The 20530-nt window shown below is 35.8% G+C and overlaps 1 protein-coding gene, 1 long non-coding RNA gene and 1 pseudogene across 3 annotated transcripts; 2 read left to right on the top strand and 1 right to left on the bottom strand.

Annotated features, from left to right (window-relative positions):
• Positions 3851–6188, bottom strand: LOC109728166 (annotated as a pseudogene).
• LOC109728165 (protein GUCD1) lies at positions 8296–15256 on the top strand. 2 transcript variants are annotated; one of them, XM_020258515.1, is made up of 10 exons: positions 8296–8453; positions 8533–8796; positions 8885–9009; positions 9707–9818; positions 10517–10591; positions 10721–10809; positions 11022–11083; positions 13021–13093; positions 13278–13353; positions 15112–15256. In XM_020258515.1, the coding sequence occupies exons 2-10, from the start codon at positions 8656–8658 to the stop codon at positions 15112–15114; spliced, it is 756 nt and encodes a 251-aa protein (XP_020114104.1). In that variant the 5' UTR covers positions 8296–8453; positions 8533–8655; the 3' UTR covers positions 15115–15256. The 2 variants fall into 2 exon arrangements, with proteins under 2 accessions (XP_020114104.1, XP_020114103.1); XM_020258514.1 differs by lacking the exon at positions 15112–15256 and adding an exon at positions 14723–15079 and having other exon boundaries at positions 8298–8453.
• LOC109728167 lies at positions 11090–12421 on the top strand. The gene is made up of 2 exons (XR_002220930.1): positions 11090–11257; positions 11366–12421. It is a non-coding gene; the product is annotated as an uncharacterized LOC109728167 (long non-coding RNA).

Raw genomic sequence — 20530 nt, 5'->3', positions numbered from 1 at the left:
GGAGAGTTATTTATTTATTAGTTTTGTTGAACTAATAGGGAAAGATCTTGGTCCATTAATTAATACAATAAATGTGATTACTCCGAACACACCAATGGCATGATACTGTGTAATAATTCCTCAAAACCTCTTTCTAAGGAATTAGTAGATAAACCTATTTTATTATTATTATTATTATTATTTTGTTGTTGTTGTTGTTCTTTTTAGTAATGGTGGTGCATGCGTACTGCAACCTCCCACATGCACCATCATGAATAGCGGTGAGAGGCTCACAAAATAATTTTCATGCACTCTCATCAATACTTATGAAAATACAAACTACTCTATATCTTTTAAATAATTTCTTATGTAATTATATGATATTTTAGATTACATGTATAAATTACTGCAATTTCAACATTATAGATGCAAACACTTATAATTATATATCTAAAAAAATTCATTTAAAACGAAGATATGCCATCCCATCATTTAGTATTTATTCACTATATATTGAAATGAAAAATATTATTTTTGAGAGAAAAGTAGCATGTTATTCACCTCGTTTATTTTTTAAAAGAATAAGCTTAGTTGGAAATAAAAATCAACTAGAATTCAAACTTAGGGCCAGGGGTACCAACTACCAAATCATTTGTTACTTGCATTAGGGACGGTCGGTTATATGGAAATAAAAAATTATGTGGACCTATGAGAGATGTAGTGCACAGATTGACTAGTGCACCAGGTGCAAGCAATAATCGTATAAACTTTTGTCCTAGTCCGTTGGAATAAAAAATAAAATAGAAATAAATTTTTTGACGAACATATATTTTGCTCTAACTCTCGTGCTACGAAACCAATAATAAATCACACCACATTGTCAAAGAAAGAGTAGTCATCTACTCTCGGTGACACTACTTAATAAATAAATAAATAAATAAAATAAAGTTCCAAGAGGCCTAAAACAATAATAATGTGGTCTAGTAATTAAAAGACCAAAAATACCACTAATTTGTCACGTTATGCTTGTCCCTGCTCTCAATTCGCACCCCTCCGTGGTTCGTGACCCAATGTGAATACATTAAGGTGAGGCTCCGTTTTGGGCGTGAACTAGTTATTATTGGTCTCTGTGACACGAGTAAATGGCTTGTAACGGCGTTAATAATTAATGTAAAAAAATATAAAATAAAACGAGGTGGGTAGAGACTAGAGAATAGAGAGAGGTCGCATAATTATTAACAAATTACGAGATAATTAATGAATGAATGAATGAGCGTCTGGTGTGCATGGTTAGGAGAGGTGGGGGGGTTCGGTTGAGCTCTCATGAATCAGCGAACAAAACATTCTTCACTTGAAAGGCTTAGCTAGCTTTATGGTGAAAGGTCCAACCTCCAATAGATGGAGTATAGAGATCTACGTGGAATAGTAGGGAACTCTAATGCATGGAGAGAGAGAGAGAGAAAGAGGCATTTAAAAAATAAATTTAGAAAAGAATTTGTAAAATAAAAAATAAATGTCTAAGTAGCGAAAGACTCGAGCTCATAAACCCGAACCCCTAGCCCACCACGGACACTAAACGAGAAGTGCAGGAGCTCCGCACTCCGTAGTATGAATCGAATATAATAATAAAAAATATCTATTTAGAAATTTTCTTGTTTTACTCTAGATGCGACATGACGCAACGCATTGCGTACAAAAATTTCGTATTCTCTTTTTTATAATAAAATTCTGTATTCCTTCACCCGTAGTATTTTTTTTACAAAAAAAACTGTTTCAGGTAAGTCATTATACTCTATTTTATTTTATTATTTTTGTACTTCGTTTACTTTTCAATTGCCTTTTGCCGTTTATATTTGTACGCTCACAACGGTTAACAATGATCATCGAGCCACCCTTTAATTATTATCCAATTCTAATTCAAAAAATTCGGAGGCACCTCCAGCACTATTTCTACACCCGCTGAAGGGAAAGCCCATTTAATACGGGGCTTTTTTGCATTTAGCACCATAACAAATTTTTATTTTAAAAATAATCATGTCAAAATTTAATTTTCAAAAATAATTCCGAACTTGTCACGCAGGCGCCACATCAGTGCCACGCAGGCGGGATCAGAGCCTATATGTTAAATTAAACACGATGAATCATTCACCATGTTTAGACACGGTGAATAGTTCACCGTATTTAATATGTATATTTTATATGTTGAAAAGAGAAATATAGAGTAGAAATGTCAATGACACCTGCATGGCAGACGCAGGACCATTTTTACAAATTAAAATTTAAAAAAACTATTTTTAAAATAAAAATTTGACGGAGGCTATATGCAAAAAAACCCTTTAATACGCCTTGGAATCCAAATTTGGAACACGCTTCAAACAGTTTATGAGTGTCTTTCATTTTTTTTACTTGGAAAACGAGCTTATGCTGAGTAAGAATAGTAATATACTACATTAACCGAAAAATTAGTTAATAAATTAATAAATTGTGATGTTTCCACAGAACGGTAGAAGCAGCGTGCCCACAATAAACACATTGTCCCTCTCACGGGAGTCACACCACAGGCGCGAACCGTGCAGTCACATGAGCACATCCTCTCTCAAAATAAGTCAAAAAGCATTAAAAATGTAAATGTGAAGCAAAGAGGCCACTCAAACACATAAATTCCAAAAAAAAAAAAGAGAAGATTAATGTATAGACATATATTAGCAGTACATTACACACATGACAATCCAATTTACCAAAACTATAAATCAAGAATTTAAATACCATAACACAAAATCGTGCTAAAAACTTAGCAATACAATACATGCCGACCATACCGATACGTGTCAATCATAAAAAAAATTATATATGCCGACATATAATAGCATGAAATATTTATTTTCTTTAACAATAAAATATTTTAACTATTTATTATATAATTTTATCAAACTTTATTAAAAAAAATTACTTATTAATTTAAAAAATAAATAATTTTAAACTATACTATCGGCACAAAAACTATATCGCGCCGATATTTTATTAGCACGATATAACACAATAAATGCAATCTGTACCGATAAATACTTAAATTCTTACTATAAATTCTGCATGAAATAAAGTGCGACAGCATTCAAACTTTGAAGTGCAAGCTTTACCGCTGTAAAAGCTCAGTTATTAGAATTATAAATTTTACATAAAATCGAGTGCAAATTTGAAATTGCGCGTAGAATTAGGAATTATGTATGAGACCTACTGCATCTTGTTATTCTGAGCTTTATCCCTTGGTGATGAACGTACACGGAAAAGAAACTGTATATTTTTGTTTGCATGTAATGGTGTGAATTTTGATAAAAGCATAAAATCATTCGTGTTGTTGCATGTGCAACCTGAAAAAGATGGGTTCCACTCAAAAAACTGAAAAAGAAGAGTAAGGCTTACATGTGCAACCTGTTGGAGGATGATACGGCGGTCAGATTGAATCTGGCAAACCAGCAGAAACAGGATCTTTAACGAAGAAAAGTTGCCCAGCACTCTAATGTGGAGTACATTTTTGTTAAGTTACTTTATAGGCATACTATCCAGAGGTTGCAAAGTTCTATGCTCAGTAGCGATAATAGCGAGTAAGCTACGTTTATTTTTAGAGCACGGCAAAGGGCTTGATGATTGATACCCGAGACCCAAATTCGAATCCTAGTTGATTCATATTTCCAACTAAGTTTATTTTTAAATAAAATAAACGAGGCGGGTAGCGTGCTACCTATCTCTCTCAAAAAAAAAAAAAAAAAATAGCGAGTAAGCTACCAATTTCTTAGCAAAAGCCTACTACCATGAAGAAATTTTGCTTGATTCAAAACTTGATACCCTTGCATTTCCTAAAATAGGAGAATTTTAGGAAATACAACAAAGGGAAGAGAATTACCATCACCTGTCATGACTGAAGATTCTACTCCAGAAACTCTTCCATCAGACCCTAATATTTTAAACAAGAGTTCAGCATTAGGAAGAAACGTAGACATTGAGATGAGGCGAACTCTGCAGTAACAAACCTGGGATATAAATTGCTCAGCATCTGTACGCCTAAGAAAATGCAGTGAGTGCTTAGTCAGAGATATCGAATGATCGCCGAGACAAACTTCTCTGATGTCATCAAGTACCCTAACACAGATATAAGGATCCTTGGGAGGTACCATATCCTACAAAGTCCATGTTCTTCCTTTAGGTGGTTTAACATATCCCCTAGCAAAATTATCTATTTAAATCTATACCGTCGTAAAATCTCAACTTCGATACTCCTCACAAGCATAGCTAATTATGAAAGTACCCTTATCGTGAGTTGGAGGGTAATCTCATTCATGAGGGAAGGTTAATGTTTTATAAGAACAAGTTTTTTAAGGAGGGCTAGTTTTATTAAGTATGATAGTATATACATATACGTAAGAAATTAAAATTTTCAAGGGGTATCTGAAAATTCAGATTTTATAGACATATATGAATAGATGATTTTGCGGGGAATACAAATGTAAATACCTCATTCATTTATGATTGAAAAATAGTTGGTTCTTAGGCATGAGAATGATAAGAAGGTTAAAGATACCACAGTCAAATCCAGATCTAGCTCGGACATGTAGGACTCTATGGCAGCAGAGTGATTTTTTAAATACTCTTCCTCAGAATAATTGCGTTTTTGTTGAATTTCTTGTGGAAGAACAGGACCCACTTTCCATCTGAAACTCTGAATGACTTCTGCGCGGTTGTACCTATTTGGATGTAATAGCTTTAGTCTGTATTAATTTAACAAAGATTTATTGTATGGAGGTAAAGCTTGGACATGTATGATAACAATATAATTTGGAGAAAAAAAATCATTCAACCAGGGAAGTACTCTTCAATCATGTGCTTACATGTAAGCCATGGGACATCTTTTGTTACGGGTTAAAGAAAGATGATGTATAACTGCACCAAAGTGATCCTCGTTTCTAGTCGTTTGTACGTCTAAGTTCTGATCCTCAATTTTTCTACCACAGAATAGAAAAATTATGTAGTTGGCAAACCCAAAATGTGTGTGGTTTTTTTTTTCGAAGCAAAAGAGTGGTAAATTATCGAGAAAAAATGATCTATACAACACGAAGATAATACTTTTGGGCACACTACTCATATACATCCATCTTTTGTGAAAGACAAGGTATACGTTGAGCAGAAAAACCATGTGAATCACCTGATCAACGACTGAAGCTGCAGATTATGCTCGTTACATTCCTTACTCCTTAGTGACTTGATCAAATGAATCACTCTGCATGTCCAATTAGACAGCAGCATTGTTAATCGTTGCACCAAGTAAGCTATGGTTAATCAAAATTACTTTGATACAAAATGATCAAAATCAATTAACTTTGCAACACATGTAATCCAAATGAAAAATAAAAACAACTTATTTCCGCAACAATCAGAACTCATCGCCACCGCAAGAACCCAAAAGGTTACAGCTGGGATCTTGAAGCTGAAACAGTTATAACAAGTATTCTTTACAATCACTTATAAGTTGATTATCCACTATTAGACGTGCCAAGCCCTCAACTAGTTCTTAATTCTGGCTGCAAAAAGTACAAATTTGTGATTCTTCAGTTTCAGCAAAGCCTATAATCGTACGATTTTCTGATAAGAGAGGCTGTCATGATAATTCCATCTTAATTCTATAGAATGGAAGGGTACTGCATGAAGATGCCTAAAGTTGAAAACCGAAGCTAAAATATTAGCCGGTGAAGATCTGGTTTAAAAATCAACATCTCTAGGCCTCCCTAACAGATTAAGAGCATCTTGCCACTTTCAAGCACCCAAAGGCCTCGCGCTAACATACTAATACAATCTTACGGTACTCATGTATTCAATGCTGCGGTATAAGTATCTGACGCCTAAGCAGCACAAACAAATATAGAATCCTCAAAAGGAAATTGAGAAAACACAATATAGCTGACACGAGTTGTATAGAGTGATTCTACAGTTTTGGCGAGAAAAATCAAGAAGCGTTTGATTAGGTGTGGTTCTAAAGCATAGGTTGCATAATTGATAAACTTTCTCTTATTGTTGTTAATATTTAAAAGAATATCGAAAGCTGCACAAGTTTATGAACAGCTTACATCGAACGGTGTGAGTTGTCCAGCTTCGCAGGAGCCTAACTCCTTCAAGAGCTGGGATGCTCGTCCCCCATACATTTCCTCTTCGCGCCTGTAACCTATAATGCACCGGAGAGGTTAGTTAGTTGCCGATAAAGTAGTTTATTAAATTATAATCATAGATTTCTCTCGAAGAACAAAAATGGTATAATACAGTCTTTGATTAAGAGCAACAATAAAAATAACTAAATTTATAAGAGGCACATGAAGAAATGACTGTAGTAGACCAGCATTAGAAAAAGCCCAAGGCACACCGAAGCACAGAGTACTGTCCGGTAAGGCACACATTTTTACAGGATTTTGAAATAAATAAGAAACTCCATACTTTCCAATAATTGTTAAATGACACAAAAGACTCCAATAAACACTTCACAAGTAACCAAACAATAACATGTTCGGAAAAAAATGAAGAGAAGAAAAGAAACCAAACAACCTACGCAATGATCGACTAAAACAGAGAGAGAGAGAGAGACAGTTAAAGTAGGGTATAATCATGTTTTATTAAACAGAAGAGGTCGAAAAACAGAGTAAAACACTGTTTTAAGAACAAATAAAATCTAACCCATTCTTAAGATGCACAACACAGACACACGCAGAGAGAGAGAGAGAGAGAGAGAGAGAGGAACACCTGGGAGAGGGGAGCTGTGGAGGGAGGTGGCCGCAGGGGAGAAGCAAGCCGAGAGGAGGGAGGAAGCGAAGGAGAGGAGGGGTGTGTGTGAGTGTGTGTGTGAGAGAGAGAGAGAGAGAGAGAGAGAGAGAGAGAGAGAGAGGAGAAACGCGGAGGGGTGAGGATTGAGGAGGAAGAGGAGAGTTGGAGCGCGAAAGAAATCCTAGATCGACAATTCCCCCCAATTTTCCAATGTTTGATGTTTCCCGCCAAGTAAAACGAGTCGCACGGAACCAGGAGATGATGGACCACTAGTTGGGCTGTTAATTGCGAAATCAGGGCCTATCTATAAAGAGATTCAGTTTGGTCCACATCGTTCTTGTTCACAACCGGCCCAATAAAAAGTAAGCGAGATCCGCAAACCTGGGCCACGCAGCCCACTTTGAGTGAAGGCCCGCGTCAGTAGCAGACCGAGACCTGTTCTTGTAGCCCCTTTTTAGAAAGCGACCAATGTAGGCTGTGAAATATAGATAACTGTTGTATCACGATAAAATTTAGCATCAAATTTTAATAACCATCCCATTTATTTTTATTTATTTGAAATATGTATAAAAGTTTAATTTGCTTTTGCGGATCTGCTAGTTTGAATCCGTGGTTACAAGAAAAGTCATCAACGTTGGACGCTGAAATCATAATCTCATTCGAATCTACCTTTTGCCTCCGGTGGAGTTGGGGGTAAGTTGGAGTTTGCAAAACTCACAAACTTTTCATTTTTTGATCGTCCACTTTCAAATAATTCCAAAATATAAGGCTCAAATCATAATAATATATAGAACAAGAGCACCAGCCTTTATTTTGTTTTTTGTACTGTTTGTTAGAGGCCTTGGTTATTTTTTATCAGTGATGCGAAGTTTATTTCCTTCTTAATGTATAAAGCAGATGACCGATTATCTTTTTCAAAAAATATTACAGTACGAAAAAAATTCTTGGTAAGGAGAGTAAAGTGGAGAGATATTTTATATATATATAGTTTGTCCTCTTTTTAAGTGGACAGAGGTGTATAGAGACATTTAGATGACAAGGTCTTTTTTTTATATTTTTTTTGGTATCACTTGGTGCCAAAAGTCTCTAATTATTGCTAGTTGATCCATCCAAAATATGGCACTCAGGTGCACATCAGTGGTCCAACCGAAATAAATTAGTTATATTGAGATGGACTGTAGTTTGAATGCACAAGAAGAACACTAAATTCTTACTTACTGGATTTGCAAATCATTTTAGTCAAAACTACAAGTTTTGTGAACAAATTTTCTAAGCTCAAAATTTGCCCAAATCTAAACAACCGTTGATAAAAAGGTACTGGGGCTAGGAAAAGTGACAATTAGGAACGATATTTCGAATTTTCTTGCAGTGGAAGGGCTATTATTGAATTATTTTTCGCGTTAGGATTTTCGTGAAAGTTGTAGCAAAGCTGGAAACAGGACAACTAGTAATAGTGAATCACACGACTGGGCGAGGCACCGCTTTCACAGGTAGGTAGGTCTCATTTAGAAACCGTTTTATTAAGTAACGAATGGGGCCATTCCCTATTCTCTCATTTATCCTCTCAACATTTTCCGCTCCGTTTCCCAAAAAACGAGCCGAACACGAGAAGCTTCCCGTTCCGATCCCCCCTCCTCCTCGTCGTCGTCCTCGTCGCAACTCCCCGATCCCTGGTACGTCCCACACACTCCCATCTCTAAATCCGATTCGAGTAGGTTTTTTAGCTTGTTAATCGCGTGTGATCGACCTCAGACGCCCCCGATTTGCACGGGATTTTGATTCCCCCCACTCGTCGTCTTCGATTTTTGGGGTATACGATTGCATCGATGCGGAAGCGGCTGCAATGGTGTGAGGTGAGAAGCTTTTGGTGATGTTATGTGGCCTCTGTGCGTTATCAGTGACAAGTTGTCGAAGATGATCGGAGATGGAGGAGGAGATGAGGAGGAGCAGGAAGGAAAAGGGGGATCGCCCGCTGATAGTTTAGCTTCGTTCGCCGCTCGATCCCACTTCGTAGATGTGAGTAGCTTTTTAGCATGATTTGACTTCTTTTCTTTTTTTTTTTGGTTATTTATCAACTATTTGTTGATGATCGTGCGGTTGTTAGGTCCCTCACGTGCGGCAACTGTTCAATTGGGATTGTGGCCTTGCTTGTGTGTTGATGGTGTTAAGAGCTCTAGGGATTGAGTGTTGTGATATCCACGATCTCGAGAAACTTTGCTCCACGACGAGGTTTGTTTTGTTGTTGCTCACTCTTTTGAGTCAAGGGACAAGCAATTCGATTAAATCATACAATTTGTTCCAATACAACAAGGCTGTGATTCATGGTGATTCATGGATTGTTTAATTCAGTTAGGTCTGGTGCGGTCATTTAAATCATTCATAAATATTACTCAGACGAATCTCAGTTTGCTACATGTTTGCTTACGAGATACATGGAATGCTAAGGGTGGGACCAGAGGTTTTAAATATGATCCTGCTATTGCAGAGGCATTTGTTCTCCAAAATTTATCGCTTGCTCGTTTACTTAATATACTGTTCTGTTCGTGTGAGGGAATTTGCAAATGTAATCCTGCTGAACGTCCTAGGAGCCCTAAACGGCAGTTATGTATAAACTTTAAGGGTTATTACTTGTCACTAATCTATGTGAATTTTGGGTGAGTCTTACATGTACTGTTGATAGTTTGTAGACTTTTGTTGCAAGCTGAAGGTTGTTGTCAACTATTTTATATCTGACCACCACGTAGGCCTTTTAGCTGTCAATGCTAGTTACTTTATAAGGCTTGGACTGATTTTTTTTGTGTAATACCGAAAATACTATGACCACTGTGAGATATGTTTGAATATTTCAAATCGTTCCCTAAATTTATTATGGTCTTTTCTTTGTGGATCAATTCAGTAGACTGATGTGCTAGTTTTAGTTTTGCAGCATCTGGACGGTTGACCTGGCATTCTTGTTACATAAGTTTTCAGTTAATTTTTCTTTCTTCACGGTGACTCTAGGAGTAAATCCAAATTATTCAGCAGAGACCTTTTACAGAGTGAGTTCCTAACTTCCTATTCTTTTAATATTTGAATGATTCCTTCATTCATGTTTCTATGTATTTGAAATACCATTTTGCCATTCTGGTAGTTCTCATGTCGGTTCCTGTGTTCTTATTCTCTTAATTTTTGAACAATTCTCTCAATCATGTTTCTATATACATCCGCATTACCATTTTTCCATCATGTTAGTTCCAATTGTTCCCCTGATTTTTCTCTTGTTATGCCTGTAACAAGACAGTTGTTGTATAATAAATAATAGAAATATAAGCTATAGTTCAGTATATGAAAGCCTATCCTTCTGTACTGTTGCAATATGGCCTTTTATACTGATGCACTGTGTGGCATGTGCCCAAATCATCTTAATCAGTTCTCATGTAACTTTTATTCGGTGGACTATATATGTGTGATATACCATTCTTTTTTCATTGCATATTTTTGTTAATCCTGCATATCTATCTCAACATTTTTCTTTGCTTAATCTTTAGATATATTGTCTCAGGATTGCTCAAAATCTGATCCATAAATCATGATTGTAGACATTTCATAAAATTTCTTCAGATTAAGAGAAGTGCGGTGACTGACCACTATCCTCTTTTTGCCTCCATGATGCATTGGCTTTTATCTTTTTTTCTCTTAAGAGGGATGCTTATTCTTTTCATATACATTATTCATTGATGAGTTGGGACATGTACAGGAGCAATTGGAAGATGATACCAGTCGAGTGGGTGAGCTGTTCGAAAAGGCACTTGAAGCTGGGATTAGTATACAAGTATATGCTCTTCACTATATTTCTAAGCAGGGTTATGTTCAATGGAGAAAATATGTGAAAACTTCATTTTGTTAATTAGCCACAAACTCGTACCTTCAATTGGTTTAACAAATTCCTAATCCTTCACAGTGCAGATCCATTAGCTCGAAGGACATTTCTATCCTTCTGTTGTCTGGTCATTGTATTGCTGTTGCCCTAGTTGACAAGACTAAGTTAAGGTTGCAAATTCTTAACTTGTCTCTTGTTATTTTACGAGCACGGCTCATTCAGCTGTCCTTCTTGTGTTCAATGTTGTTAGGCATCTTCTACTATTTTTCCTCCAGCATTAAAAATTAGCAATATGCTTTCACAAAGAACTCGTATAATACTAATATTCCACCTGGATTATAGAGATGTTGCTATAAGAACTAACCAAGTTATGTTGATGCAGTAACTCTTGGATGCATGATGTACGTGCCAGTGAATGCTACAGTGGGAGGTCGGATTATATGGGTGCGGACTTTTCTCCTGTCTGTTATAATTATTATGCAGTAGAAGATTCATTTTCTTACTGAATAGTTAAAATTACAGTTATCGATTTGTTTATCTAGTAACTGATGATGCAAGGATGATTCACACTTCACAGTAACTTCAACAATAAGTTGTGTTTATGCAAGGATAATATAGGTAATATATGGTACAGAAGTCCTTAGACACGATATTGTATTGCTGACTATAGAAAGGGCTGAAACCAAAAGTCTTTATATCCTAATATATATTAATGATTTCATATAGTGTATGAGTTTTGGAAGTCCATTTTTAAAGTCAGAATGTGCTATCAATTCCTCCTTTGTAAGAAGCTAAAAGTTAGTTTTGATACCAACGGAGCTAGAAGCCAACAAAAGTGGTTTTTCCGGCTAACTAGCCATGTGCACGTTGCACACATTCAAAGAGGTAATAATTTTTAGTAATTTTTCTTTTCTAAAATGTTTGATAAGTTTTAAGTTTCTACGTTTGAGAGTAAAAGCATGAATTGTGTTCAAATTTGGGTTAATTGCACCATTGATTCCCGGTTATTACTAAGTTTTTAGTTATTATTTCTTTTAATTGAATTCTTACTTTTAAAAGTACAGTTACATAACCTGTCATCTCAGTTTCAATTTATATTTGCTATGTTAGCACTAATTTTTACTACATGCCAATTAGTATTAATACGTTATAATTAATTTAGAAATATCAAAAATCAAGGAATGTCATTTGGAAAGCAAAAAAGTTGAGGTGACATTTCAAAATGGTGAAAGGGCATCCCAAGAGATACACGAATATAAATCTCGAGAATAAGAGAGAGAGAATAAGAGGAAGGAAGAGGGATAGGAAGGGATGGAAAGAGAGTGCAAAAAAGAGAGGGTAAATATATAGAGGTCCCCTCAACTATAGGCCATTTTGAAATAGTCTCCTCAACTTTTATTTATTTATTTTTGAATCGATGCCCTTTTGACTTTTTTTTATTGAGAAATTAATTCAGTTTTATTCGCTACAGAGTAGTTAATTACTCCATTCTCTTTTATTGATACCCTTCTAATCCATATTTTTATTGATACACTTCTAATTTTTAGTTTTTGTTGGTAATTAAGTTAAAAATTTTGTTTAATTTCGTAACTTAATTAGCTAGATAATAGCAGTTAATTAAATTGAGTTTAAACTATTAAATTTTATGAAATCATTAATCATTTTGGTTCAATTCCTAGTTTATTTGGCTAAAATTATTATATTCTAAAAATTTGGGGTTCAGTGCGTCTTGACCCCAAAAAAAAAAAAAAAAAAAAAGAAAAAGAAAAAGAAAAGTTGAGGCTAATTCATAAATAGGCCTAAAGATGAGGGGGGCCTCCGTACACTTTTACCAAAATAAATGGTATGATTTAAAACTAATTAGAGGGATCTTGGGAGTGGTGCAAAGGAAATCAATAGTATGCAGACAAAGGAGTCATCACTCCATTGATTAAGAAGATTTTATTAATTGATAATGTTTGGACACTGTTTGATTCTAAATTTTGCTAGGAGGTTTTTTGGTATGTAAATTGTTTGATAGTTCATCTGTCATCCATTGGATTAGATCCAACCATACAAAATTAATCTGTTAGAAACATGCATTAAATAGAATTTTGAATTGTACACTTTCTATTGATGGATTAAACAATTGAAGAATGAGATTGCTCGGAGAAAAGTGGTATTAAATCTAAATAAATGAGCATTTTTGGAAAGAAAATTCCAACGAACTTTCTTTTTTACGAGTAGTATAAGTTAAGATGCTTTACTGTGATATCACAGGGCCTTTTACTTCATCTTTTCTTTATTGCAATACTCATTCTTCCCCCCCCCCTCCCCCCCACCCAAGTTAACGCGTGGGAAATCTAATATTTGTTTTACTGACTCTCATGATCCTTTTTTAGGGCATTACATTGTAATATGTGGCTATGATGGCAATGCCGGCGAATTTGAAATACGGGATCCTGCAAGTTCAAGGTAAACCTTATTTGAGGTTTGTCTTTGTTTAGTTTTGCAGGAAAAATTTACCACTTTTCTGTTACTCCTAATTTTTTGTCACTTGCGTTTTGAAATAAATTCAAATGGCTGCTATTTGTGGCAATTAGTGTCATTTTCTTTTGTACTTGTGAATAGATGTTTTGTCTTTATTTTTGTTGTGCAGGAAACATGAGAGAGTTTCCATGGAGTGCCTAGATGAGGCACGCAAATCCTTCGGCACTGATGAGGATATTCTTTTGGTACTGTCCTTTTCTGAAGTTTATGTTTTCATATTATTTGTGTCTTGTTTGAAATCATGCCATTTACATTATGTTGCTTCAAAGGTGTTAGCACTATATGTAATACCCTTTGTCTTACTATTTCTGTGGAGAGATGGGACAGGGAATGCGCGTAAAAAATTTTGGCTATTTGTCTTTACTATAATGTTGCTATTGAGGCATGGAAACATTGTCACTGTCTGTTTGAGCCACAGGAAGGTGCTTTAGATTGTATTGAACTAACAAACAGAAGATAAATATATTTGATGCGATATTGATCTTTTAGAAGTTCGTGGTGCTTACTGTTTCTCCAACTCTTATGACTGTTCCTAACAAGCTTGATCTTTGTGAGCCTAATGGACCGTCTACGCTCCACAAGTCAAGCATTATTGTACACATTTATGTATTTCTATTGTAACGACTCGACCCACTAGCAATAATAACTCGTTGGGCCCAAACCACTGGCCTAAAATGTAATGACCCGACCCGCTAGTAATAATAACTCGTTAGGCCCAAACCACCGGCCCAAAATGCTTAAGCCCAGTTATTATGTCTAGTGTGTCCGCTACTTATAAACCCAGCAGGCTCTCCCACATTATCCGATGTGGGACTATTGGGATGTTACATACTCCCTCGTTTAGGTCCTGACGTCCTCATCAGCCCGACCCAATCATATACATAGTTCCAGATTCACCAGGCGATGTGAGATCTATCTCACACTTCCGGCTGGTTATCAGGCTCTGATACCAAATATAACGACCCGACCCACTAGACATAATAACTGGGCTTAAGCATTTTGGACTAGTGGTTTGAGCCCAACGAGTTATTATTGCTAGCGGGTCGGTTCGTTACATCTATTTTTGTGTTGTGTTGGTTTAGTTATTTCTGCATTTCCGAAATATCAAATTTCTTTTTCTTGACACCTGGTTACCCGCGAAGGATTTGGATAGATATATAGAGGTGCGTTCACTTAGGAGATGCCACCTTGAGCTGGAGTCTTTCGGTGGGTAATTTGATCTTCGGTATCGTGAAAATGTGACGTGTTTGAACTGTGTTTCAATTATTCCCGCCTTTACCAGAATCAGTGAATCATACAGTAGTTAAAACTGTTTAGGTAAACTTTTTCTCTTGTTCACCCGCCTGAAATGCTAAATTGGCTATGCTAAACTCTTTTTATCTTAGCAGCTTTTCTTACTAATAGTGGTAATCATGTTCAGATTGTTGCTTTGTATGCCTAGAAGCTGCTTTACTGTACCTCATCGTTGCTCTTTGGTAGAAGAATAACAACTCTATAAATTTGGATTTTAGAGCACATTTTCAACCATCCTTCACTTTTTGTTGTCAATCGCAGGTCTCCTTAAGTGGGAAAGATGGGAACAAGGTCCCGTCTTATTCCTGATGTGCCGCTTGTATATTGCTCAATAGGCATTCTTTACTATTATTAGTTTGTTGCATCCGATTTCGGCTTCTTATATTCCATGTAAAATCTGTAAAGCTTCCTTACGAGTACCGTCACTGATAATGTAAATCATAATAAAGCTTATCCGATCAAGTTGTAGATTACGCAAGTTCTTCCGAAGGTAGCAAAAGAATCTTCACTCCGATTTCATGTGTATATTTTGGAGGCTGCAAATAGAACTGTAATCAAGTTTCATGTGCAGAAAAATTCGGTGTCTATAGAAGTTGGGGACACGTTTTTGTTTTCTCAGCCGGTTTTCCTCTTTGTGTTCTTTGTTACAGTAAGTACCAAATCTGGGGCAGGAAATTGATTTGGGCTGCTGCTTTTCCGATTTTGCTTCCACAAGGTATTGTTATCGGTAATGCTTGTTGCAGAATTTTATTCTTTACTCCCCGTTCTTGTTTGTCGATTAATTATTTTCTCATACTGGAGAGTTCCGACCATGTTAACCAATGGCTTTTTTTTTCTCTCTCCGAAATGGACTGTAACGGGGATTTTTATAATCCATAAATAGTTATTTTTACAAATCACAATTTGCTGCTTGATCGTTCGTGTTACTCTGAATTTGCTGTGATTTCATGGTATTTAATTTTCAAAAGTTTACCCATTTGTTAGTTTGTTTGCGGGTCTCCGGACGGACATCTACGTATTGCTTCGAAAATGCGTTTAGGGTGACACCGCAACAAATTTGTTAAGTTCACTAGTCTATTTTAAGTGAAATAGTAGGGGTCAAATCATAATTTGTCCACAGTTAAGGAACTACTACCTATGCATTTATATCCCCGGTTGTTTGGGTGCCCGAGTCCACAAACTAGTCTAATACATGCCCCTACTCCTACGTTCGTCCGTGCCACATCAACATTGACCAAAAACACCAAAGTGTATATTGTGCATGTTTCTTGAACCGAACCGATGGGTTACAAACCCGTAATTGGTTTAGCATGGTTAACTGGTCACTATCAGATCTCAAACGCCACATACTGAGTTGGGTGGGCTAACTACTTACTGCATGATTTGTTGCTGAATATTGATTGATGTCAACGCAACTGACTTTCCCAGACCATGGAAAAAGCTTTCCAATAATTGGAATTGTTGGCAATTCTATTGCGTTAGGTTTCTTACAGATGAACCCCCTCTAATACACCACATGACTCTCTTACGTACGTGTGTATGATTAAGATAACAACATCGACACCATAGCGAGTGATTGCAACACTCCATCTTGCACAAAGGGAATGTTAATGTAGAGCACTCTTAGTGGGTTTGTTCAACAACGTACAATTTGAAAGGAAATAAGTTAGTAATAGGTGTTGTGGTTGAACAAATGCTCTCCATCCAAGTCACAGCAATAAACGAAGACCCTACGAGAGAGCTTCCAACAGCGATATCACAACTAAGGCTAAACGGGGACAAGGATAATGGATTTGTTTCTCTTCTTCTTCTTCTTCTCCTTTTCACAGATCCTAATTTGTAAATAATCCGTTCAAGGCCTTACTTTTTTAATTAGACCCTTACGCAACTCCTACCAAAACCCGAAATTTAAATAGTAAAACCCTTCACTTGTACTTGAAGCCTCTTAGATTTCATCATCAGTTGTCAATTAATAGTCAATTACACGTCGGGGCGCGCAGGAACTGGAGCACTACAGCATATAACATATTTGTTAGGATGAGTGAAGAGTATTTACATCTTTAATTACTTATATCAACTGTCCTAGCGCAAGTCGCAAAGGAGAAAAACTTTGGTAGTTAGTATTCGAGGTTTCAAATTCGAAATTTAATTATTTCATATTTTTAGATAAATTTACTTTTTAAAAAAATAAATAAAACGAATTGTAACCACCAATCTAATCAAATCTGATGCGTCAAAATAATTACAGCCGTTATTAGAAATTAATCCAATGCAAAAGCATTGGATATTGGGCGCCCGCATACATACCTGTGTGCGCGTGAAGCGAACGCCGCACTCCACGGTATCTCACGGGCGGCGCATACGACCGCCCTTGGAAAGATTCCGTCCCAGGCGTCCGCATGCGACGCACCCTCCACCCAATCGAAACGCTCCTTCGTGCGCCGTCCATTCATCGCCCCCCCGCCCGCCTAATAAACCACTCCGCGCTTAGTCATCGTATCCAAATATTTTAAAAAGGAAAAAAAAAAAGGGGATAATTTTTTTTTGCTTTAATTTGTGCCTAACTTGTTTTTATATTATGTTGTTCTAAATAAAATAAGCAATTTGAACATGGGTTTTAAGTTCATGACTCAGTTAAAAAGTTCAAGCCTTTTAATAAGATAATATTTTGTAAACTTTTTTCTCATGATAAAGACATATGTGAACTATGGTGAATGATAAAATTGTTAAAACTAAAGTGATGTGTAGACTTGGACATGATTTGAATTCAACTAAAATCTCCTGGCAATACGATCATGTGAAAGTAAAGAATCAAATATGTAACATTTTGTTTTTACAATACGGTACATTAAAACACAAATTTTTTGTTTAAATTAAGAGATGAAAAGCTTTAGTTCAATGATCTGTTGACGAATTTAAAGCTCCGACTCCAATAAGATCATAGTATGCATAAGCCACAAAGTATATGACCTCAAAATTTTGTGATTATCATTTCAGATATATAGATATTCAATTATAGACAAGATCCTCATTATTATGCATATGTATACTCGAATTATTTTCCTTTAAAATTAAGAAACGGTGACTATTTGTTTTTGGTCTTCGTGTGTTACGTGTAATTAATTACATTGTTAGGACTACATAAAAATAGTAAATTAAACAGTACACAGGCCCGTACTGTTCTACTAGTGGAGATTGAAAGGTAGTCACCTTTCTATCCTTGGTTTCTTTAAACGTAAACAAGTCTCATCATAGGTGTAAAGGATGTATATATATATATATATATATAGAGGGATATACATGTAGGATTTGCATGTGCATGGTGATCAATGTTCATGCATTTCTCCCTAACTAGAATAATAATGGAGAAGGGTATGTGGGGCTCTATAGGCTTTTTAGAAGATGAACATAAGCTATATATATATATTTTATGTATATCAATCATCATGGACATAGTGGCTAGCATGCATAACAGAGGAGACATATGAACGTGCCAGAAATGCCGCAACTGATGCTTCATGTCTTAGCTAGTGGAAGTTGTTGCATGTCCAAAGAAGAGAGAGAGAGAGAGAGAGAGAGAGAGAGAGATCTAGAGGAGGGGAGTGTTGGATTGGTTTTTGAAGAAGTTAATAGTAATTAGCTAGTTTGGCTTTCGAAATAAACTAATCTAATGGCTATACGAAGTAGCAATACGGTGCTTAACAAACAGTAAAGTAAGATATTCTATTGATAGGATGTTGATTGAGCTTTTGATCAAACCCTCTAAAATCAAAAAATATAGTTTTAAACTTAATTCTACCTCCTCTGAAAAATTATTCCTGCAAAAGCTCTAAACCAATCGAACATTAATTATACGAGCACGGTTAGATTCATACGAGTCCTAACACGACATATATATTAAAGTGAAAAACAAGCCGAAAAATAAGATGATCGATCTCCGAATCACAGATCTCCCTAAATTGGATGGACCCCATGCCGCGTACAACGTAGATGGACCATTGAACAAAAATCTAATCAAACTATGTATTACCTACATTTTGACCTGGGCAACCATGCATGTACAGTGATATGAGAACATCAAAACACCTCACACCCCCACCCCTGCAACACCCCCACAGCTTGTAAAGCCAAAAGTGGATAAGAACAGCTGAAGGAGGATGCTATATTGGTCAATAAAAATTCCAACCTAATGCTTAGGATATGAGCAATATAAAGAGAAGCAAAGAGAACATGGTAGGCCCCTCCAAATCCTCCAATGAGTTTGTGGCTCCACCTGATATATAGATATATATGTATATATTGAGATTGATGATCACATATTGGCTTTTCTGTACAATGTTGGCTTCTTTTCGACCACACAAGTTATTTAATTTGCTTGGAGATAATAAAGAAAATCTAGGAGAAAAAAGATGAGCTACAAATTTTAGCAAACTTAAGGATCACTCAACTACTCAAGGGTTCAAAAGATAGCCATCTTCGGCCACTTTCATACACTACTTTTCATTGGTCACCAAAATACTATCTTTATACATTTTTAATACGCCCAAAGTATATGTATATTTTCCCATGTCCTAGGTGATATTTCGTTACAAGGCTATATATTTTAATACTCTTCATTAACAATATTGAGTATAGAAATTTTCACTGTTTGGTTTGCGCTTCAATAACATTTAAGCACCCAAAAAAAATCAAATAACAACTTGATGCATGGAATTAACATATATGGGCTACAAAACAAAAACTTCTCCCATTATAGCGTCCATATATTATAAACAGGTGACACAAAATTAAGAGGTTGTTTGATTGCATTACAGTAATAAATAAATACAGATCCAAATTCAGTACTTAGTTTGATTTGATGTACTTGATTTTAACTGTACGAGAGAGCTCAATTGTATCAATTGGAGAAGGTAGTCGTAAATAAAATAAAAAAAGCTTACCTCCTTATAATTACTTTTCACAAAAAAATATTTTTTTTCCTATATAAAGGATAGCCTCCATGTCCAACATATAAAATAATAAAATTTTATAAATAGACTTAATACAATTAAAATGATTATCTATAATTACAGTACTTTTAATAATACCAACTAAATAAAATATATATAATAATAATTATTATATTTTAAATATATTATAAAATATATGTAATAATTATTATTATATTTTTAAATATATTATATTTATAATTATATGAAACTAAAAGGCCCATCCGAGTAGTACACCATTATTATTATTATTATTATTATTATTATTAGCATTTAGCCGTGTAGGGCAACAACTCTACGTAGTCCTTTTCGATCCTAAATATTTCTACCTTTTCATATCCTCCTAAGTAGCTACAGCTGTCACCGGTGAAATTACTACACGAACCATGTTCACTGACCTCAGCTGTGGACCGTACAAATCATCCACCCTCCATCAATATTTTCTTCGAATCCCCACCGTCCGAACGAGGTTCTAGTGATCCGAGGGCTGGGCCCACTTAGACGGCCCACGAAAAGCCCGGCGAACCCGGTGCATGGAACGAGTGCTACTACGATCTCCCATGTGCGGGTGGGACCCGCACCGAAATTCGAACCCGTTTCCCTTACCGCGCGCCGCCCATCGCGGGTCGCAGCGACCAATAGGACCCGCACCGCACCACACCACACAATTTTTACCTAAATAGTAAATCCATAAAAAAAATAATTTTTTTATATAAAAACAATTTAGATTTATTTAGTTTGAAAGAAAAAAAATTCACACATATTTATTTTGATAAAAAAAAATAATTTTTTTTTTATAGTTTGAGTTTTCGTTTTTATTAAAAACAACGAAAAATCAAGACTCCATTTTTTTTTTCAAAATCCGTAAAATAAAAAATAATAATAATTTGTTTTTTTTGTATATTTCATTTCGAATTGGAAACAACAATCTCCCACCCACGGGAGCAAAACATGTCCGTCGCGGATCAGATAACAGGGTCGTCCAATCAAATCAGCGTCGTCGGTTTGGAAAAAGATCGCATCACATCATGTCGTATGGGGCGAGGTATAACGGCCGTACGATCAGATACTAGCGCGATCC

This window comes from Ananas comosus, linkage group 23 (genome assembly GCF_001540865.1).
Source record: "Ananas comosus cultivar F153 linkage group 23, ASM154086v1, whole genome shotgun sequence".
NCBI classification, from domain to species: Eukaryota; Viridiplantae; Streptophyta; class Magnoliopsida; order Poales; family Bromeliaceae; genus Ananas; species Ananas comosus.
The sequence above is the reverse complement of the archived record's forward strand: the minus strand, read 5'-3'. Positions and strand labels throughout refer to the sequence as shown.